This window comes from Gracilinanus agilis, chromosome 1 (assembly GCF_016433145.1).
Source record: "Gracilinanus agilis isolate LMUSP501 chromosome 1, AgileGrace, whole genome shotgun sequence".
Classification (NCBI taxonomy): domain Eukaryota; kingdom Metazoa; phylum Chordata; class Mammalia; order Didelphimorphia; family Didelphidae; genus Gracilinanus; species Gracilinanus agilis.
In genome coordinates this window covers 16,182,572-16,205,959 of record NC_058130.1, presented here as the reverse complement: position 1 = coordinate 16,205,959, position 23,388 = coordinate 16,182,572, and the positions used below count along the sequence as shown (strand labels likewise).

The 23,388-nt window shown below is 41.4% G+C and overlaps 1 protein-coding gene across 1 annotated transcript; it reads right to left on the bottom strand.

Annotated features, from left to right (window-relative positions):
* Positions 1-13,216: 13,216 nt before the first annotated feature.
* On the bottom strand, positions 13,217-22,215 carry PPP1R17 (protein phosphatase 1 regulatory subunit 17). The gene is made up of 3 exons (XM_044675567.1): positions 22,134-22,215; positions 14,852-15,004; positions 13,217-13,530 (listed from the first exon to the last, which is right to left on the bottom strand). The coding sequence occupies exons 1-3, from the start codon at positions 22,213-22,215 to the stop codon at positions 13,217-13,219; spliced, it is 549 nt and encodes a 182-aa protein (XP_044531502.1).
* Between the last annotated feature and the right edge of the window lie 1,173 nt (positions 22,216-23,388).

Here is a 23,388-nt window from a genome sequence, read left to right as displayed (position 1 = left end):
TATTTTAATTTATTTCAAGTTATTATTAAAAATCTTATTAAATATAATACTTGGAGATATTGTATATTAATTTTTAAGCTTACAGTACACTCATCACAATGTTACAACACTAGCCCCATCACTCATAAAATAATGTTGGTCCATTGGATCTATCTTGTTATCTTGGTTCTGTGAATGATTTGGTCTGAGGGGGGATTGGTTGAATGCTCCATTCTCCACCAGAAACCTGGCCTCAATTTATCCTCCTTCAAACTGTTATTAATAGGGTAGAAGTGATGGTTGAGGCTGGAAGTCAGAACAAGATTGAAGGTGATATTTATCCTGGGTCTCTGGAATAGGGAAACAATACAATTGAAGAGGGAGATAGAAAAAGGAAATCAATTACTTTCCATCTGAAATGTAAACATTTCAATCAAAGATGACTAGCTCTGGAAGGCTGACTATGGGAAAACAGGAGAAGAAAGACATTTATGTACATTCTATGTCTCTATGTCTCTACTAAAAGCCATTTTAACCAATCCATAAGTACTTTTGGAGGGAAAAATGCTTTAAATAGGAATCTTTTCTCCATCCTTTTCTTCATCTTCCACAATCACTTTATGTCTTTCTTCATGGGGAAGCCTAACACCTATAAAACAAAATAAGACAAAACACAAATTTGGAATTAGGGACGTTTCATGAGTAAATTACAAGATCTTTGCAACACAGCATAAATAATATCAGTCTAGAACAGTGATGGGCAAACTTTGTAAAGAGGGGGCCAAAGGAAAGGAAATGTTCCTCTGTCAGTCTGTTTCTAAGGCAACTCTTTCAAAGTTTCATTGTATTGTGTCCTACTCATTGTTTTCATCAGGTTAGGAATGATGCCTCGAGGCAGCAGCCACATCTGGTCCACAGGCAGTAGTTTGCCCATCACTGGTCTAGGAGGTTTGTTAGCTCAATAGTAGGACAATGTGGTACTGTGGAAAGAGCACTGTATTTGGAGTCAAGGCTTCAGGGTTTGAATCTTGGTCCTGAAACTTATTAACTTTTTGAATTTGGGCAAGTCATCTAAGCTATCTTGTCTTGATTTCCTCATCCATAAAATGAGCATTTGGACTAGATGCCCTCAAAGATCCTTTTTACATCTCACTTCAGGAACATATTGCCTAGTGATAATACTAGCTAGCAAACTGCTTTGAGACTTGCAAAGTAAATGACAAATGTTATCTTATTTTGATCTCTAACAATCTTTGGCAGTAGGGCCATAAGCTACTGAGTGTCCAAGGCAGGATTTGAACTCAAGTCTTCCGATTTCCAAGCCCAGCACTCTATCCATTGTATTGCTCAGCTGCCTTCAACTAATGAGGGCTCCATTTCACAATGAAAGAAGCTTGTTTGATTGCTTGTTTTCTGAGAGATGAATCAGATACCTTTAGACATCTTCTGTATAAGGGTGAGGATGAGAAACTTTAGGGAACATGATTGCCATCTCTCTCTGTGTCTGTGTGTCTATCTTTTTTGATTTTTGGTATTTATGGGACAAATTTAACCTAGGATAAGGGAAAGCCCACTCCTCTAGAGTCAGGAAGTCTAGCTTGTACCTTTGTCTCTGTCATTCTAAGTTCCTGGGAAAGCCAGTTGCCCTCTTTGACTCTCAGTCTCTTCTTCCTATAAAAACGATTGGCTTGGTCTATTCCACCCTTAACATGCCCTCCAAGTCTGAATCTGCAATTCCAGCTTTCACTGCACTGAACCATCTTGGAAATCAGCCAAAGTTCTGTATCATGTTTGACTGCTTCTGGTGAAAGGGGGAAATGCATCCGAGAGCAGGAGCAGGGAAACTGATGGGTGGCCAAGTCGCTTTGCTTCCATCCATCGTGTTTCCCTCTGTCACTCCTCAGGCTCTCAGGTCCCTCCATCTTCTCCAGCTGCATCGCTGCCCTTTTCCCTTTCTCCCTCCATGATTTGAGGTCTCCTAGTTGAACAAAGAATCCACACCCCCACAAGAGACCTTTCTTCAACACTGGACTCCATTCAAAGAGGAAGCAAATTAATGAACCTGCAGGGCTGCCTTAATGACTAGTCATTTGATTCTGTCCCTGCTTGGTTTGTGTGGGATCTTTACCAATTAGCTGATATTTATTGGATGAGAAAAACAGTTTCAAAAGCATGGTTGAAATGAAAGCTTTTACACAAATCACTTTTGGAACTCAGTGGGAGGCAGTTCACATTGGTGCCAGCTGAAAAGGGGTTCACACTTTTTTGGAAACAAGAGATGAGGATGACAGGGATGGAGATAATGCGAAACATTTGTATTTAAGTAGTGCTTTAGAAACAGGACCTCATTTTGCCCTTACAACAACCCTGGGTGATAGCTGCTATTATCATCATCCCCCATTTTTTATGAGGAAACTGAGACTGAGAGTGACTTACCCAGGGCAAGCTAGTAAGTGTCTGAGGCAGATTTTGAACTCAGGGCATCCTGACACTCTATCCACTGGGCCACCTAGCTTCCTCACATAACACTAGAGTAGAGCAGACCTGTTCTACCTTAAAATTCTTTGCTAGACTCTCCCCTCACTTCTAGCTCATCAGATGTGCACTTTCAGTTAATTTGGCATAGATAAGAAGATCTGGATTCCTGCAACCTGATCAAAGTACCACAAAATCCAAGAGTCCCCTGTGATAAAGTCAGAGCTGAGAACTTGGTCCCTGACACCCATGACCTTGGCATGGAGAGCCGGAGCCCCTCTTCCAGATTGTATCTCTAGTCCTGGGCCAAGGAAGGCTGTGTATTACAGGAGAGGGGGCTGAACTTAGAATGCTTCCCTTCGGACCTCTAGACCTGATCTTCATCTTTCTTCTGCTACTTACCACCTGTGAAACCTCAAGTGGATCACTTAAACCAGTTGGGTCTCAGGTTTGTTCTCCATAAATGAAGGGGATGGGATGGATGTCCTCAAAAGTCACTGTCAGCTCTAGGACTATGATCTAGAGAATTTTATAAACCTGTGGACTCAGGATCCTCTCTAATCATTCTCTCCTTCCATTAGCATCCTAGACAGTGGTTTTCACCTGTGTCGTTCCTGTAGGGCCTTCATAGAATCAGAGTCTCAGATTCCCTCCTTCTCTAGCCTATCTGGTTGCCACCATCTAGCTGTTGTAGGAAGACCTCCTATGAGGGAAAATGAACCATTTCCTCTTGAGACAGCTTATTTCACTGATGAGGGTGAAGAGATTTTTCTTACATTAAGCCTAAATTTCCTTTTTTTCCCCTTCCTTCCAACATAAATTTCAAGTTAAAGGTCCTTCAGAGGCCAATCCCTTCATTTTGTAAATGAAGAAATGGTGGTTAACTAAAGAAGTTAAGAAACTTGTCCAAAGTAACACAAATGGCTCATCTTGAGTCCCCTGAATTCAAATTTTGCCTTCTTTATAGTGCATGAAACTGCCCTCCCTAGACCAACATCATTACTAGAAAACAAAGAATGCCATACTCATCTGTAAGTAGGTTACTAGTGCCAGCATCTTGAAGGACAACTCATTTTCTTTTTATCCTATTGATACTGATTTTTTTCCTTTATTTTTTTAAACCCTTAACTTCTGTGTATTGGCTCCAAGGCAGAAGAGTGGTAAGGGTGGGCAATGGGGGTCAAGAGACTTGCCCAGGGTCACACAGCTGGGAAGCGTCTGAGGCCGGATTTGAACCTAGGACCTCCCGTCTCTAGGCCTGACTCTCAATCCACTGAGCTACCCAGCTGCCCCACTTTTCATCCTATTGTTAAATGGACATACAGAATACTTCCTACCTGGTATTGTAAAAAAAAACACCCAGAAAGGAAATGTAGATCCAAGTGTTAGCTTTGCCATTTACTAGCTGTGTGACCTTGGGCAAGTCATACAACTCTGAACCATAGTTTCTTAATTTGTAAAAGGAGACTAATACTTGTACTACTTACCTCACTGGGCTATTGGGAAGAAAAAAGTCTTGTAATCTCTAGGCTTTGTAGAGATTAAAATTAATATGCAAAATATTAAATATTATATTTATGAATATTTTATTGATAATAAATGAACAGAGACCTAACTAAAAGGTTACTAACCAGCCTGCTCCCAGGAACAAAAGAGGAAGAGGGAGGAGTTACAGCCAAATATAAAACAATAACATGACCACACAAACATGGAGACGCAGGAGAGATTAAAAGTAATTTTGGGAAAACTAAGGACTTGTGGGGGATGAAATCCAAGGTTCGAAATCTCCATTTATGCAGCTTCAGCTGTATTTATAGCAAATGTTAACTGTCATTCTTTCTAAGTGATCAATACCCAATAGATGAGTGGAAAAAGAAGGTGACTAGGTAAGTTTCAAAGAGGAAGTCAAACTATCAGGATATGAAAGATCTATAGCAGTGACCAGTCTGGAAGTAAGTTTTGCATGATCATACATACATATCCCAGATCAAATTGCTTACTATCTCCAAGAGAGGAGAGTGAAGGGAGGGAGAGAGACAACTCAGATCTTATCATTTCAGAAAATGTGTGTTGAAAATTGCTGTTACATATAATCAGGAAAATAAAACATCTTTGAATAATAATAATAAAGATATGAAAGATGCTACCAATTGCTAATAGCAAGACAAATGCAATGAAAGGAATTGTATTTTCTCAGTCCTCAGTCATCTGATTGGCAAAGATGGAAAAACATAAAAATTATATAAATAAAGAATTAAGACTGAGTGAAGATGGGCACCAATGTATTGCTGTTTGAGTAGTGAATTGGTTCAACACTTTTGGAGGGAAAAAAATCTCAGAAATTCACCTAGAAAGGTCATTAAACTGTATATACTTTTAGATCGTAATATTCTTAAACATATACCCAAAGGAGATGAAAAATTAGGGGAACACTCCATAGATGCAAAAAATATTTATAACAGCATTTTTGTATCTGTATGCACCAAAGTTGGTGTCCATCCAACCATCAAGAGTAAGATGGCTGATCAAATAGTGATAATACAATAATGGAATATTATTGAGCTGTAAGGAAGAAATAGACATGAAGAATTCCAAGAAATATGGGAAGACTTGAACAAACTGATGCAGAGCAAAGTAAGGAGAACCAACAGAATAACTAATAGAATAACCACACAAGGAAAAAAAAAACCTTGAAAGACAGTAGGTGGGAGGAGGGGAGAGAAAGGGAAAAATATTCTAAATAAATTAATTAAATAAAATTTTCAGATAAAAAAAAGAAAGACAGTAGAACGCTGATCAATGGTCAAGCTTGGTATCAGAGGACCAACGTTGAAGTATATTTCCCTAGTCTTGGTTAAAAGGTAGTGGATTTATAAGCATAGAATGATGAGGATAAGGAGGAGGATGATAGCTAGCATTATTAAAAGCTTTTCAGCCTGCAAAGGATTTTACATATTCTTTTTTCATGCAATCCTGACAACAACTTCTAGGAGGTAGGTGCTATTTTTAATCCCATTTTATAGATGAGGAAACTGAGGCACAAACACTTTAGCTTTTGGCCAGTGTCACACAGCTAGTAAGAATCTGAGCCTGAATTTGAACTCAATTATTCCCGACTCCGGCTTCAGCACCGTATTCACTGCTGCTAATGAGGTGTAGGTTCTCTGAAAGGGCCAGTATGTTCGATTTCTACCCTTAATTATGCATTTATGTCATAAGAGAAAATTTCGTTATGGGGGCTGAGGTGTCTTGAGGAAATGACAAAGACTTTTTAAAAGGCTCAATAAAACATTCGTTGAAAACATCTGTCTAAGAATTCTTAGCTTAGTATTTATTCTTAGTACATAATTCTTAGTATGTAATTAGTATATAAATTATATATAGCACATATATAATTAGTATATAAATAATATATAATATTCTTAGTGTATAATTCTTAGTAGAGAATGATGAAGGACAGTCTTCGCTTTTCAGCTGAGATTTCCAAAGGCTCCCTATTACCCTCCTAGATCTAATGAAGGACTTCCATCTTGGATCAATTCCTTCTGCCCCCACAAGAATAATCCAAGAGCCTGAAGTGCCCTTGAGCTGTGCTCAGCAGGCTAGATCAGATGAACTACAGCTACTCAGGAAGAGCGGGGTGCCATATGTCTTATTCATCAGGATGGGGAGAGGTGACAGCTGGAGGTCTTTGGGGACGAACCTTTGCTTGGCCCTGATCTGGAGACAATCTGTGCCTGGGGGAGGGTATTCTGGGAAACACAAGGGGGGATGGGGAGGCTGCAGGGGGGGAGGGAGGTCATTGGCCCCATAGAGTGAGGGTACTTAGCAGGAGATTTATGGGTGGGAGGGAACCTGCGCCTTGTTTTCAGTTTGGTGAGGGCTAACGAGGAGGCATCTCTAGAGTGTTTTTGCTTCTAAGTTCCTCTTTGCACCCTTATTAGAACCCATGGATAACTCTTTGAACATCTGCCTCAGGCCATTTTCTGATCATTATCGCTAGCAATTCCATTCCTGCCAAATCTTCAGCTACTCTGAGGCTCTTCAGAAATACAATACTTCAGTTAATATGCTAATAAAAAACAGGATCATAGAACAATGTGGATGGATAAATAAATAGAATTGTGTCTGTCTATGCATACAAATGTGCTGGTGCCAGGGGTTTTGGTTAATGTGTGTAAATGTAGAAATAAGGAAATACAGCAGATGGGATTGGGGTCTTGTATGTTGTCTTATAGGGTACCTCCTATTAAGTACATGACCCTGGGCAAGTCCCTTAACCCCTATGTGCCTCAGGGCTAGTTTCTAGATATATTTAGCTCTGGAAGGGACCCTAGAGATCCTCAAGTCCAAAATCCTTTTTATAATTTAAAAAATAATATTCCTCTCCATCCTCTCCTCTTTCCAACCCCCACTGGAAGAAAAGAAAGAAAAACAAAATCCTTGCAAGAAATATCAATAGTCGACTAAGACAAATTCCCCAAACCATGCCCCATATTGCATCCTGAGTCCATCATTGCTCTGTCAGGAAAGAAGTAGCCTGCTTCCCCCCTGATCTTCTGAAATCATGGTTTGCCTTTGCATCAGTCAAAGTTCTCAAGTCTCTCAAAATTATCTTTACCCCATTGTCCAAACCTCTTTTAAAGATGAGAAAATGGAAGCACAGAGGCCAAGAGACTTGTCCAAGTCCTGCACTCAGGTCTTCTTGACTTCAAATCCAGCATACTGTCTAATATGTCATTGGATCCAGGTTCTAAACTTTTGCATGTCATGGACCCCTGAGGTAGCCTGGTAAATAAAGCCCATGAATCCCTTCTCAGAATAATATTTTTTGGTGAGTAATATAAAGCCCCTAGGATTACAAAGGAAATATTTATATTGAAATTGTTTTCAAAATTAAAAAAAAAACAAACAAATTCCTGGACCCCAGATTAATAAATCCTATACTAAGTCCTAGCATTGAAGGATGGAATTGTCACACTGGGAGTCTCCAGTGTAGAACTCATGGATCCTTTCCACGTCTGCATATGCATCAAGATGGATGCATAGATCCAGTGTCTATGCTCTGTAAAAGTGTCTTCTCTGGCTGGGTCACTGATTAGGTCGTGTCTTGTGCCAGGGGGATGTGGAAATGCCAGAATCAAGGGAAATGGGCACTCTGGATTTCTATGAATCAGCAGATTTTTATAATGAGAGAGACAGAGAAAAAAAAAAAACCAGGAGCAGCAAAACCTCCACCTTCAGAAAGGGCTTGACTCTTCTGCTAAGGGCATTGCAAATGCTGAAAAGGGGCCCAACACAGAGTAAATTCTGCTTGGGGAGGCCATGACCTGGGGAGGGCACAAACCCAGCGCTGCATTGGCATTGCACGGGGGCCAGGCATGCAGCTCCTCCTCCTCCTCCTCCTTCTGCTGAAGGAAGCCTCTCTCCTCCACATGAGATCCAGGGATATTTCCAGAGCCCTGATGATGGAGCAGGAGCTGCAAAGGATGGGATTCATGGAACCTTCTCCATCCTCATCTCCTCGCTTCTCTGGCTTCCATCAAATGGCAGGAAACCTTTCCCAGGCCTTAATCTTAATTCTGTCCTTTGCAGCTTGTTTGTACTCAGTGGTTTGCATGTCATCTCTTCCATTAGCCTGGGAGCTCCTTGAGAGCAGGGACTGTCTTTTGCCTTCCTCTGTGTCCCCCCCGCATGCGCCTGGCACATAGTGGGTGCTTAAAAAAGGTTGGCTTGACCATGACTATAACTGATCTGTAAGTGGAGGGGTTAAATTAGATGGTTTTGAAAATGCTTCTAGCTATTAATCTATCACCTCCTAATAGGCAGATGTAGCTAGCTGGATGCTAGATAAATTGATAGATGGAAAGATAAAGCATTTTTTGCCCTTACTATGTGCCAGGAAATATGAAAATGGTCTCCCCCAATCTTGAGTGTGGACACCAGGCTCTTGCTTGATATTTGAAACTTTCTACAATCTGCCTCCTACTTACCCTTCTAGTCTCCAACCCCTTTCATATTCCTCCCCTTAAGAAATTTTGTCCTCCAGTCAAACTGGCTTGCTAGCTGCCCCTTGTACATGATGGCTAATTTCCCCCTTCCATGCCTTTGCCTGTCTTGTCCTTCATTTCCAGAATACAATAGCCACTTTTGCCTCCTAGAATGATGTGCTTCCTTCATGGCACAGAGATGGAATCAGCTCCTACACAAACCTTTCTCGATCCTCCCCACCCCACCCCAAACACGCAGATGCTGCCTCTTCTACATGGAACAGAAAGTCCTTCAAAGGAGGCCCTCCTTGGTTTTGGTCTCCAGAGCATCACCAGGCTGGGCCCCATCTAAATCAGCTCATGGGATCTTCCCAGGTGGCTGCGTGCTTGTATCAGAGTGAGTTGAGAAAGAGAGAAGGACACAGAGTGACCAGCTGTGTGGAGCCATTGGATGGAGAATGTAGGCTATCAGTAATACAGTGTGGAGGATTAGCTTCATTCTTTTTTTTCCTGCTGGGACTTTGAAGTCACCTTACAGAAGTCAGGAGGAGCTTTGAGGGCCTTAACAAGGTGACAAAGAAATCGTCTGAGTGCAGGGGGAGCTCCCTCATCCCCAGGCAGTAACCACAGATGGATGGGGAGGAAGGGACAAAGGCTACCCTGTCCTATGCTTTAACTCTCAATGATTTAGCTTGGGAAAGAGAACAGGACAAATAAATGGGTCTCCACTGGGAATGGGGCACTGTTGAGAGGAGGAGATCCTGCCTTCTCAAGACTTGTGCCCTCCCCACCATTCTGTGGGGATTTCTGGTGTTATTGTTCATCCTCAATTTCTGAGGAGGACCAATGATGTCTTGACTTGTGTGTGAACTGGATTTAAATAAGGCAGAGTTGCACCAAGTTCTTGGCCTCACTCTCTCTTCCAGAGTCCTGGAAGTCCAGTGGCAAGACCAACATCAGGATGACTAGGGATGCCTGGGCTGGGGGAGAGACACCCTTAGTGTTTTTGATGTCTGGCCAAGGGGTTTCTATCCATAGCCAGGATTCTCATTTATTCCCTTGATCAAAACCAGGAATGGGTTTATAAAGGGGGGTGATTTCAAGCAGAAGTCAAGGTAATTCAGACAGCATGGTGTGGTAGAAGAGAGTACTGGCCTGGGAATCAGGGAGGCCCATGTTTTTGTACTAATGATAGCTGGCATTTTGACAGCCCCTACTGTGTGCCAGGCACCAAATGCATTTTACAAATATTATCTCATTTGAGCCTCACAACAATCCTGAAAGGGAAGTACTCTTCCTACCCCTATTTTATAGATGAGGAAACTGAGGCAAATGGAGGTTAAATGATTTGCCTAGGGTCCCCACACCTAGGAAGTGTCTGAGCTAGATTTGAACTTGTCTTCCTGAAGCCAGCCCAGGGCTCTGTGCAATGTGGCCTCTGCTTAATTTTCCTCTCTGAGCCTCCATTTCATCATCAATAAAATGGAGGCAATAACATCGATTTCATGGAGTGTTATGAAGGTCAAATGAGTAGAAGGAAGGAAAAGATTTTGAAAATCTCAAGTTGCCGTCAAAATGGAAGCTACTATCTTTAGTCAGATATAACCTGCCATTTCTTATCACTTTTAGCTTTTATTGATGACTTCATTTATTCAACCAACATTTATGATGGGCCTGTTTTAGGGGAGAGAAAACCTAGTAGGACCTGTAAGACAGGAGAGAGCTCGAAACCAGGAAGCCCTGTGTGATGCACCTGTCTTGGCTGTGGGACCCTGGGCAAGTCATGTAAAGTCTCTGTATCCCAGGCTACTTGCTGAGACTTATGTTGCAGAGAAGGTACATCCTCATATGGGTAAAGGAAATTCCTCCCGGCACAAATCACAAGTCCAATCTCTATCCTGGAGAGGGCAAGGGCAGGTAGAAGAAGTGGAAAGGCTAGAAAGGCCAGCAGGCACCAGACCACAGATAGTCTTTGATTCCAGCTGAAAGAGTTTCAGTGTTTTCAGGAGATAGTAAGGAGTCAGAGAAACCCAGGAGAGACTTGAGAATATGAAATAGAGAAATATGAGGGGGGAAACTTGGGGGAGATGGAGATGGAGGTGGTGAGATCTGTTCAGCAGCTTGTTCAATAATAAAATGGTCACAAGAATTTATTTTCGGAATGAAGTGTGGGGAAGGTTTTGGGAATGGAGAAAAGGGGAAGGATGAATGAGATGGGGTTGGGGTAGAGGCAGAGGAAGAAAAATGAAGAGTCAAAGGGGATCCCCAGGAGAGTGACATGGGGATGAAATGTAGCCACAGACATAAAGAGTAAGTCAAGAGTTGAGGATCTGAGGGAAGGAAGAAGTGCTTGGCTTGGTATAGGTGAGTATAAAGTGACAGAAGGTCACGGACCCAGAGAATCTCTTAGCTGGAAGGGTCCTTGGGGACTACCCAGTCCAAGCTGGGGTCCATCTGATCCATCTAAGCTTTCAATGAGAACCTCTACCATCTTCTCCTGCAAATTCTCAAACAGACACTGCCATGACCGTAAGCCCCCTTTCGTCCATATATACTGTTTGGAATCTCTATCACAATGGGCAAAACATTAAGAAATCCACCAAGGACATGCTCCAAAGCAGTGTAAATTAAAAGACAGGAAGGCCCTTCCTTCTCTGGTCCTCTAGGAGACATTTAAACATATATTGCAGGTAAGCCTTTAGTGTTACAGGTGGGAGTTAAAGGGACCAACCAGTCCTCAGCACATTGAATGGAAATGAATCTAATTAGATTGAATTGGGGAGTTGCATAATGGAGAAAGCTGGAAAAACCAGGGATCTTGAGATGATCGATGGGACTGTGGCCAAGTACCTGGGCTCTCTGAGCCTTGGTATATTTATCTGTAAAATAAGGGACCAACGAGGACCTTTCCAGCCCTATGTCTGTGAACCTTGGAGCTGAATTAATTTTCTGCATTTGATTTCTACATGCAATGCTGTGTTTGGAATAGGTGAAACTGCTTCTGTTCTTGGCTGTAGTTCTGAACTGCTAAGTTATATGGAAAATGTCCACTCATTGGGTTTTCCAATGTGCTATAAGCTGAACTCTTGACAGATCCTGTAATCACTCCCTGCTTGGGTTACAAGGCACTGATGCTGTCAAATGCATCATACTCTCATTTTAGAATCTCTATATAAGACAAGAGATTGAATGTAGAGATAGACACACACAGAGTAAGAGTTGGAGATGGAGGGACAGAAAGGCAGAGAGAGAGAGACAGAGAGAAAGAGAGAAAAAGAGAAAGAAAGAGAAAGAGAGAAAAAGAGAGAGGGAGAGAGAGAAAAAGAGAGTGAGAAGAGAGAGAGAGAGAGAGAAAGAGAGAGAGAAAGAGAGAGAAAAAGAGAGTGAGAAGAGAGAGAGAGAGAGAGAGAGAGAGAGAGAGAGAGAGAGAGAGAGAGAGAGAGAACATTTATGTGCCAGGCACTCTGCTAGGGATACAAATCTGAGCAAAAAAGACAGCTCTTGCCCTTAAGGAACTTACATTCTAATGAGGGAAGAAAACATTTAAAGAGTAAATATGGGGGAAAGAGAGGAATATGCACTTTCTATCATAGAATGGTGTGGAGAAGACTGGTGAATGTCATGGATGTCTGGTTCTAAGCAAGATAAGGCAAAAGCTCCCCCATTGGTGCCTTCTGTGCTAGGGTCAGACTCCAAAGTGGTACTGAGGTAGAGATGGAGGCCAAGCATAGACCACATGGTGAGGAGAAACAGTATGTAATTTGAGGTCAGGAACATCTGCATTCATATCCTATCCCTGATACCTACTAGTTGTGTGATCCTGGGTAAGTAAATTACTTTTACTAGAGGTGACATGGTAGAGTGGAAAAAAGACTGGATTTGGAGTCAGGATTTGGAGTCGGTTTCACATTCTGCCTCAGACATTAGCCCTTTGACATGAGCCTCAGTTACTTCACTTTTAAAAGAAGGGCTTGCACTAAATGAGTCTGCTTTGTGCATCTCTAAACCATAAATATAGGTATCAACCCTTTCAAGAAATGGGAAAGCCATTGGAGAATCTGGGGAGAATCAATGCCTGGGTCCTTTGCAGGTCTGATTGGTTATCACTATACCAGATAGTGAGATAATGTATGTGAAGGTGAAGCAAAAAGTAATGCATGTGAATCACCGGAAAAACTCCAAGTTTCATATATGTGCCATTACTATTAATAGTAACTAATAAGAGGCAACTAGGTAGCTCAGTAGATTGAGAGTCAGGCCCAAAGACAGGAAGTCCTGGGTTCAAATCTGACCTCAGACACTTCCTAGCTGTGTGACCCTGGGCAAGTCACTTAACCCCCATTGCCCAGCCCTTACTGTATTTCTGCCTTGGAGCCAATACACAGAATTTGTTCTAAGACAGGAGGTAAGGGGTTAAAAAAATTAGCTATAGTAATAGTATGCATCTGTGCATAGAGAGAGGATAATATAGGTGTCTATAAATTAGTGTCTTCTCATGTCATAGCAAAATGGGCACTTTGTGAAGTTGCTTTTGAATATATATTCCTATGTATATTATCTATGTATACTATATGGATGTATGGATTTTTCCAAAGCAGCTTTACAAAGTGTCTACTTTTCTATAACACTAAAAAATCCCTCTACCTCTATATATTTATTAACTCATATATGTATATATTTACTCATGAGCAGCTTTACGAGGTGCCCACCTTCCCATACCATGAGAGGACCAACTGACTTGAGCCAAGGCCCTTGCAAAAGTGGAGACAAAGTCACAAATAAGCAAGGAGTGGGAAGCCCACGATCAGCATCAGCTCTGCCCTGTACCCCGGTGACCCCAGGTGAAGGCTGTGTCTCTGGCCCCTCCAGATGGCCAGGCTGTTGGCAAGGTGGTGGTTGTGGCCTTCCCAATCCTCTGCCCCAGCTCTTTTACCTGCTGCAAAAGGCGACATGTGTAGAGCAGGTGTGTCCTTTCTCCTTGGCTTTTTCTGCTCCAGGTCACTGCTATGAAAAGCTGGACTCAGTTTGCCCTTCGGTGGGTTCTCGTTGATGTCGCATCTTTTTGTCAAATGCTCTGAAAGAACACCTGCATGGGCCAGGGGGCAGAGAAGAGAAAAGGTCACATCCCACACTCACACATATTCCCACAAAACAACTCAGAGGTGCATATTGTCTGGTGCTGATAGTACCCCGGAGTAGTCCCCCCTCCCCCTCTTTGCCCCCCTCTGCCCTATTTTCTCTCTCTTTCTCTCTTCTCTTCCCCCTCTCTTCCCCTCCCACCCCCTCCCATTCTCTCTCTCTCTCTTTCTCTCTCCCTCCTCCTCCTTCTCCTTCTCCTCCTCCTCCCTTTCCCATTCTCTCTCTCTTTTTCTCTTCTCTCCCTCTCTCCCATTCTCTCTCTCTCCCTCTCTCCCATTCTCTCTCTCCCTCTCTCCCATTCTCTCTCTCTCTCTCTCTCTCTCTCTCTCTCTCTCTCTCTCCCTCCCTCCCTCCTCCTCCTCCTCCACCCCTTCCCATTCTCTCTCTCTCTTTCTCACACACACACACATACATACACATGATGCTCACACAAAAGCAAATACTCAAAAGCAGGATGACAGCTGCAGACCTTGGAGGAAGCTCCATGACTCTCTAGCTCGAGGGTTCCTAACCTGGGGTCTGGGCGGTTTGCTTTTTAAATGTAATTTTGATGACAATATTTTACTATAATCAGTTTCCTTTATATTCTCAGGAATTTTATAATATGAACCTTAAATATTTTTCTGAGAAAGATTTCAAAGGATTCAGCAGAGTGCAAAAGGGATTCTAAACCCAGAAAAGGCTAAGCCCAACACTTTCACTTTGCAGATGAGGAAACAGAGGTTAAGTGACTTACTTATGGTCACACAGGTAGTAACTGGCAGAGTGAGATTCAAACTCATGTCCTCAGTCTCTGTATTCAGCAATGATTCCTTTGTATTATGCAAGATGGTATTTTGGATAGAGTTCTGGACTTAAAATACAGAACTGGGTTTGAATCTTGCTTCTTACTTTCTAACTGTGTGACTAGCAAAATCACTTAACCTTTCCATTTCCTTATCTGAAAAACAATGGGAGAGAGATTGTACTTAGTGACCTTCAAGGTCTCTTTTACCTCCAGATCTTTGACCCTAAGCCATAGCTACACAAGTTCTTGTCATTCTCTCCAGCCCTTTCCCTTCATTCCAATCCCAGAAGCATCTCCTGTTCCTAAAGCTCAACCCATGATGGAAAGCTGATCCCACAGCTCTTACCCTGTATTTATATTTCCTTCTTGTCCAGGACCCACTTAGTGCCCACACCCACCAGAGCTGAAGCCCAAGACCCTTCTTCTCTAGCATCAAATTGACCCCATTTTACAGATGGAATAATGGACAGTATTGAGTTACCTGTCATAAAAGGAGGAATATGTAGTGCATGTGCATCTTTTCTCCGTGGCTTTTTTTGCTCTGAGTCAGGGTTCAGGGCGCCTTGAATGGTTTTTCCCTTCCTTGGCTGTTTTTTAATATCACAACTCATAATAAACTGCTCAGAAATGTCATCTGCATTTGACAAGGGAAGAAAAAATGGAATCCCATCTAACTGGTCACAAAGAGAACATTGGCAATGTGGGACAGAAAGTCTCTTGTAGATTGCTTTTATTTTTATTTTTTGCAGGGTATAGGGAAAGGGAAGGGTGTAAAAAGCATCGGATTGGAAGATGTGATTGAAGCTGTAATTAACTACATGATGAAAGAATGGTTTCTAGTATTTATGGGCCCTCCCCATCTCTTTATCTCCCTGTTATCATTGCCTTCTCTTTGAGCGAGCCTTAAGGCTTCTGAGTATTCTGTGTTTTTCTTGCTATAAAAAATCAACTCAAAAGGAAACACAGATGAGCAGGACAGCTTTGAAAGTAACAGGGTGAATGTATCCAATACTTTTTAAAAAAGCATTAGAGACTAATGTACTCATATGCAATTACCTTCTTCTATTCTAATGGGTGTATGGAAAATACTTTTTTAAAAAAAATTAGGGTTTGTTAAATGAAGAATAAAAAACTACTTTATAGAAAACATGAAATACAAAGACTCCATAATACATAAAGTTGCCTCATATAATAGATAAGGAAATACATAAAGCATACATTTCTTCCTAATTTATCCCTCATATTCAACCAGTCACCAAATCCTGTTTCTTTGACTATATATAAATCAAAACTCTCTCATTTTATAGATGTGATAAGTGAGGCCGAGAGTTGATATGACTTGCCCCATTTCACATGATCAGTCAAGTTAACAAGAATTTATTAAGCATTTACTACATGCCAAGTACTATGCACAGGGAGTAAGTGTCAGGGACAAGATTTGAACCCAGGTGCTCTGACTCTCCAGCCAATTTTTTGCTTGGACCATCGAAATAGCATCCTAATTGTTTTGCCTGTCTCCGGTTCGTCCTGTTACATATCGAGTCTCCTTATTAATGTATCCTTACTATAAGAGGGATGATGTCTCAGCTGAGCTCATATAGAGTTTCATGGGGGCAAATATCATTATCATGGATGGTTCCCAACCATTAATAAATATCTCAATATTCAGTCTAGTTCTGCAGTTCATGGACAGCTGAGACCAGGGAGCTGTCCAAATCCTAAGTCTTCTCCAAGGACACAACACAACTAGACTCACTCTGAGACAGATACCCCAAGACCCCAAATGGAGTCCTGGACCAGGTCTCAATTCAGTGCTAGGAAATGGCCTCATTTTTAATCTGGCCTAACTTAAGAGGATATTTAAAATGCCTGACATTAGTAGCCTGCTAGGACTTATGGTTTTTATCTGTATATCTCAAAGATGAGACTTTTACCATGACATTATTTTCTCCACTGATGCATATTGCAGTCTTCTGAGTCCCACTCAGTGGCCTCATAGACTGCTGTGGCCAAAAGTCTATTCTTGCCTTGTGGGATTGGTCTTTCTGAGCTTAACTAAGCCAGCCTTTGGCTTCTAGCATAGTGTCCAGGGCTGTGTAACTAGTCTGTTGCTATCCATACTACCATTAATCTATCTTACACACAGATGTGAGATTAATCTTTTCCTAAGATTCCTTTTTCATCGTGGACATTTTCTTCCTTGACATCCTGCCTCCTGATTGCTTTTTCAATCCCATCTCCCATTGTCTATTTAAGGTGTATCATGAGTAGACTCTATCACTAATGAATCCAACCAAATCCCAACATTCCTGGCCTTGGTCCTCCACTCATGTCATTTTCCAAGTCTGAACACTCTCCCTTCTCTTCTCTACCAGTTGAAATTCTGTCATTTCTTCTAGGTTCAACGTAGCTTAAATATTGCAAAGCAATGGCTAGGGGACATGGAGGATAACATGCTGGACTTAGAACTAAGAAAAACTGCATTTAAATCCTGCCAGAGACATTTAGCAGTTATGTGATCCTGGGTAAGTCACATCTTCTCTGAGACAAATTTTTCTTACTTGTAAAATGAGAGGATTAGATTCATTGATCCCTAGAGTTCCTTTCAGTTCATAATCTGTGGTCTTATAGGTATTGTGCTAATAATAAAATGCTGGGGATGCAACAATGAAAAAATGGGGGAGTTTTTTCTTCCTTTCAAATTTTAATGAAAGAAGGGGAAGAAATAAAATAAGTAGAGAAAAGAAGACAATCTGGGACTTCATGGAGAGAATGAACTAGATGAAGAAACTTTGGCTACTAATGCAGGTCTCATTCATAGAATGAGCTACGGGATGAAGAAATTCTGACTATTAATGTAGGTTAGCATATTCACTGCACTAGCAGTTTAAATGACTTGCCCAAGGTCACAAGTCAGTGCTTGACACATAGTAAGTACTTGATAAACTCTAATTGATTGACTCTCAGAGGTGGAATTTATTTATTTTATTTTTTTATTTTTTGAAAAACCCTGACTTTTCGCCTTGGAGTCAATACCATGTATTGGCTCCAAGGCAGAAGAGTGGTAAGGGCTAGACAATGGGGGTGAAGTGACTTGCCCAGGGTCACAGAGCTAGGAAGTGTCTGAGGCAAGATTTGAACTCAGGACCTCCCATCTCTAGGCCTGGCTCTCAATACACCGAGCTACCCAGCTGCCCCCACAGAGGCGGAATTTAAACAGAAGTCTTCTAGGCTGAGAAGAGTTCTATATTCACTACACTGTACTGCCTCTATAAAACAACAACAATTATATTTTATTCAAGATAGGCATATATATGTAGTCCAATAAGTGCTCAAGGAAATATGAGGAGGAAATGTTGACATTTGTCTTCACACAGAAGGTTGTACTTGTACTGAGTCTGATAGAAAGTGCAGGATTTCACTGGCCAGAGATAAGAAGGCAAGCACTCGAGGCACATAAAATAACCTGAACAAACTTATGGAAGAAGGAGAATGCAGGATGACATTGGAATATCAGGAATACACAAATAACTGGGAGGCCAGCGTGGCTATGATATAAGATACACAGTGGGGTCCACTGTGAACGGAGGGTGGTAAAGGCTAGAGACAGAATGTTGGCAGCCTTGAGTGCTGGAAGAAGGAGTTTGTATTTGATTTCTCAACACTAGGGAGTCATTGAAAGCTGTTGATCAGTAGAGGGAGATGACCAGACAAGTGCATTAGGAAGAATAACTGCAGTTATGTGAAGAATTGATTAGGGAGGACAGTGATGAGAGCCTTTGCCAGATGCTTTCAGAAAAGTAAATGACAAAGTCTCTAACGATACCATCGTGGACATGATGGAGAAATGTGGGCTAAACGACAAGACAATCTGATGGCTTTGGAATAGGGTGAATGACCTAACTCAAAGTGTAGTTATTAATGGAGTGACGTAAACTCTGGCCAGTGGGGCTAGAAGGAGAAATGGAGTGAAGAGGGATGCCTCGGGGACTCAACATTAGCCTTGCACTACTCAGCATTTTTATCAATGACTTGGATGAGGTCACAGACATCAGAAGTGTCAGGTCTGCGGAGAGCACAAAGCTGGGAAGGACGGCTGGATGTGAATCTTTTTGTATCCTACCCAGCTGGGAAGGATGTTCTGGATCAAATTCAGGATCCAAAAGGATCTCGACAGACTCTAAAGCAATGGGCAGGATCCTGAAGATAAGATTTCCTACAGATCGCCAGGAAAATGAGTTAAAGTGTGGAGGGGATGGTGGCAAGAGGCCATTGGTGGCCCACCTCAGATTCTGGTAGAATTTAGGGCAATGGAAGTCCATTTGCAAGGGGCTGAGGGAGGGGTGGAGTGAGGAGATGGAGGCCTCCAGGCTGGATTTGTAATGAAGGGGAGGATTGATATAACTTGGAAGAGTGATAAAGTCAAGGAGATTTTGTTGTTTTATTGTTTTTTAGGATATCCTAGAACTGAGGATGTAGGTAGTCAGGCAATGACTCAGCTGAAAGGGAAAATATTATAGACCAGATGACTAAAGAAATGGTTGGTGAATGTGTAGAAAGGGAAACATATTACAGGGACCCCATATGAATGATTACATCAAGAAGGCTGTGTGGGGGAAGCTAGGTGGCTCAGTGGAGAGAGCCAGGCCTAGAAATGGGAGGTCTTGAGTTCAAATTTGGCCTCAGATACTTCCTAGACGTATGATCCTGGACAAGTCATTTAACTCTCATTTCTTAGCCCTTACTCTTCTTCTATTTTAGAACCAATTTGTAGTATTGATGGAATAATATAAGAGCATAAAATGGAAGATAAGAGTTTTTTAAAAAAGAATATGATTTGAAACCCGGCCTCAGCCACTTCCCAGCTGTGTGACCCTGGGCAAGTCACTTGACCCCCATTGCCCACCCTTACCACTCTTCCACCTATGAGACAATACACCGAAGTTAAGGGTTTTAAAAAAAGAGAATATGATTTGACAGGCTCATTACTTTTCTACTACGTAGATTTTTCGTGAGTCTTTGATAAAGAGACTCATGCTTCTCTAGGGGAGATGATGGAGACACAGATTTAGAACTAGTCCAATGGCCACATTCAGAGTCATCATTAATGCTTCAACATCAATATCAAGTCAACCATCACTTATTAAGCACCTACTCTATGCTAGGCATTGTGCTAAGTGTTGCATATACAAAGAAAGGCAAAAAACTTTTCACAAGGAGTTCCCAGTCTAATAGAGGTCTCTAGTAGAGAGCTCCAGGAATCTGGGTTTAGCTATGCTATTAGCATCTTTATCAATGACTTGGATAAGCAGATAGATTGTATTCCCAACTCATTTGCAAATGATCCAAAGCTGAAAGGGAAAGCCAGCCCTCTGAATGGTAGACTCAAGGTACAAAATGATCTTCATAGGTTAGAGCAGCAGTTGATTTGGGCACTCCAAGAGACCTCCTGAGACCTTTCAGAGGGATCCATGACCTCAATGCTATTTTCATAATAATACTAAGATATTGTCATTTATAATATGATAAATCTAACAAAGTAAATAGAAATAGACATAACACTCATAAACAAACTCTGTGTGGGGGTGATCTCAAAAATTTTTAAGAGTATAAAGGGGCCTTGAGACCAAAAGGTTTGAGAACCCCTGGGTAAGAAAATTGGGCTGAATTGGAAACTGAGTCAAGATAAATATAAAGTCTTCTGCTTGTGTACAAAAAAACTAACTCCATGAGTCCAAAACAGTGGATATTTGGTCAGAAAGTGATTGTGTTGAAAAAACATTGGGAGCCTTATGTGGACTACACAGTTCACTCTGAGCCAGCAGTGAGATACAACTGAAAAAAGTAGATGCCTCAGGAGAAGAGCTTTCAGACATAGGTCAGTGATAGATAGTCTGGCTGAGGTATTCAGTCCTAATCAGACCACATCTGAAGTGTTGTGTTAGGTGCTCTGATCATGGCTTCAAAAGGGCATTGATAAGCAATCGAACAGCCAAGATATGAAGGCTCTTGAGTCTAAGTCATATGAGAACTGGCTGAAGGAACTTGGCATATTTAGCCTGGAGAAGACTCTGGAGAGAGACATGGGAGCTGTCTTCAAGTATTTGAAAATTTAATATATGAAGGAAACATTATGTTTCTTCGGTTTGGTTCCAGAGAACTGGGAGAGATGGAGAGAAGATGCAAAGATGGAGAAAGATAGATAGATGTATAGAAAGATAGACAGATAGACAGACAGATAGATAAAGAGATAGATAGATAGATAGATAGATAGATAAAGAGATAGATAGATAGATAGATAGATAGATAGATAGATAGATAGATAGATAGATAGATAGATAGATAGATAGATAGATGGATGGACGGATGGACGGATGGACAGGTAGGCAGATAGACAGATGGATAGATAGATAGATAGATAGATAGATAGATAGATAGATAGATAGATAGATAGATAGATAGATAGATAGATAGATGCATGGATGTATTAACAGATAGAGAGACACAGACACAGAGACATGGAGAAAGAAAGAGAAAGAGAGATGAGAAACAGGGAAAGACTATGAGAAAGACACACACAAAGGGATGGAGACAGAGAGGGGGGAGAAGGAGAGAGACAGAGAAACAGAGACAGATGGGGAAACAGACACACAGTCATTGAAACTTAATATTGGAAACAGAAACCAAAAAAGTCCTAACTATTAGAAGTATCCCAAAGTTGAGTAGGCTGCCTGGGGAGACTCAGGATTCCCTCTCACTAGAGGCTGTAATAGGAATTCTTGTTCTGTTTTGGGTTGTAGTAGATGGTACAGATTTCTTTCAACTTTAAGATTGTTATTCTGTAATTATTAGAAGGAAACAAATGGGATGTCTCTCCTGAATAATACCACAAGACTGAGGATCTTAGTTAGTGTCCTCAAGATGAAAGTGGATCAGGACCCCATGGATGGATCCTCTTGGAGAGCACTGACCCATGTGAACCCAATCTATGGGACATGTTACCTCCATGATGTTTTTTTCCTGAGCCTGGATTTTGCTTCAATTTTGACTTTTACTTAAATTGCGCCTTTTGTGTTTTCCAATTTTGGAGAAATCTCTGAACATAAACTATCTTGATGGCAAATGGGGAGGGGGCAGAGGCGGGTAATAACCAAAGAGGAGCATAAACCAGGACTATGAATATGCAAGAGGCACATCGATCAAAAGTGTGAGCATCTCATTTTTAGAAATGGGGAGAGGCAGAGATGCTTCTGGTATTTTCATTACAAAGGTTATGTAAAAAGTCAGTTCTAGAAAGGAAACAGATTGACAATAAAGCTGAAAAAAACTGTTTAAAATTCTGTCTTGATAGGCAAAAAGAGATATTTGAAATATTTTATTGAAACCGCACATGGGGTGCATGCATACAAGTAAATACTGGAAGCAGGCTATAATGCCACATTCGGTTTATTGCTTTACAAATGCTGAGACCGTGACTCTTTTCCGATCAGAGAGGAGAACAATGCCTCGTTCTTCTTTTTTTTTTGCCTCTAATTAATTTCCCTCTAGAGCTTCAGCTAATATTTACATGCTGAGCCCAGCAGGAGCAAATACTTTTTGTCTGTCCATCTGGCAATGGCTCTGTCACCAGAAGGCACAGTCTATCAGGTTTCACAGGGCCTCACTTTTTCTCCATTGAAAGCTGCCAATGGGCAGCATTTATAGCTGGAGAGGAGACCGCTGATTCCCACAGTGGCCATTGACATCAGCCCCATGACATTTACCCAAGTGGTTGCTGTGTGTGTCTCGCTTGTCCAATCTGTCTTCTGGGAGTTTGCGTGACTGGATCCGCTCAGTGGACATCATTGAAAAGGAGTTTATCCAAAGCTACAGAAGAGTGAGAAGCAGTTAGTTTATGATTCATTCATTCACTCATTCAGTAATTCACTCAAGAGACATTTAGTAAGTAACCTATGTGAGTTTCTTTATCCTCACCCAGAGTCCTCTATGACAATGAATATAGAGATCCGGATTCTCTACTCGACTCTCTTAAAGAAATGCAACACATTATGTTACAGAGTAGAGAAGACCCACATGCCAGTGACACAGAACCACAGCTGGATCTTGGAGGTCATCTGGCTGTACACTGGCTTTGTTTGACCCAGAGGCAACCCAGGAAGGAGTAATAATAACTAACATTTATATGGCACTGTCAGATTTGAAAACTCCTTGTTACACGTCATCTCATTTCATCTTTACATTCAGTAGGGATTGGATTTTGGCCCGAATTTACTGATTCCAAATCCAGGATTCAGACTATTCATTGAATTGCCTTCCTCCAATGGTTCCTACTGAAGTTATATATCTCTGAGCCTCAGTTTCCTCATCAACAAAATGCAGATAGATAGTACTTATGGAACCTACATTTAAAAAAATGTTTTTCCATGGCTATATAATTCATGTTGTCTCCCTCCCCTCTCCCCTCCTCCCTCCCAGAGCTGACAAACAATTCCACTGGGTTATATGTGTGTTATCACTTGATACCTCTTTCAATATTATTCATTTTTGTCATAGAGTCATCTTTTAAAACCAAAACCCCAAATCCCACACCCATGTAAACAAGTGATAAATCATATGTTTTCTTCTGCGTTTCTACTCCCATAGTTCTTTCTCTAGACGTGGATGGCATTCTTTCCCATAAATCCCTCAGGGTTGTCCTGGATCATTGCATTGCTCTTAGTAGCAAAATCGATTACATTTGGTTGTTCCACAATGTTTCACTTTCTGTGTACCATGTTCTCCCGTGGAACCCACATTTGTGTGCTGCCAATATTTAATAATTGCTCCCCCCCCAAAAAAGTGTGTCTGCCATATATTTAAGTTTAATTGACATTATTAAAATACATTTTCTTGGTCAATCTGGCCAATCAGCAAAATAATAAATTGTGTCTTAATTTGTAGCCTTTGCTAATTTCTTACTGAACTGTGACCAGTCAAGGGTATTTTGAGTTTGCTCATGCTCATGCCTAGACCTATCTG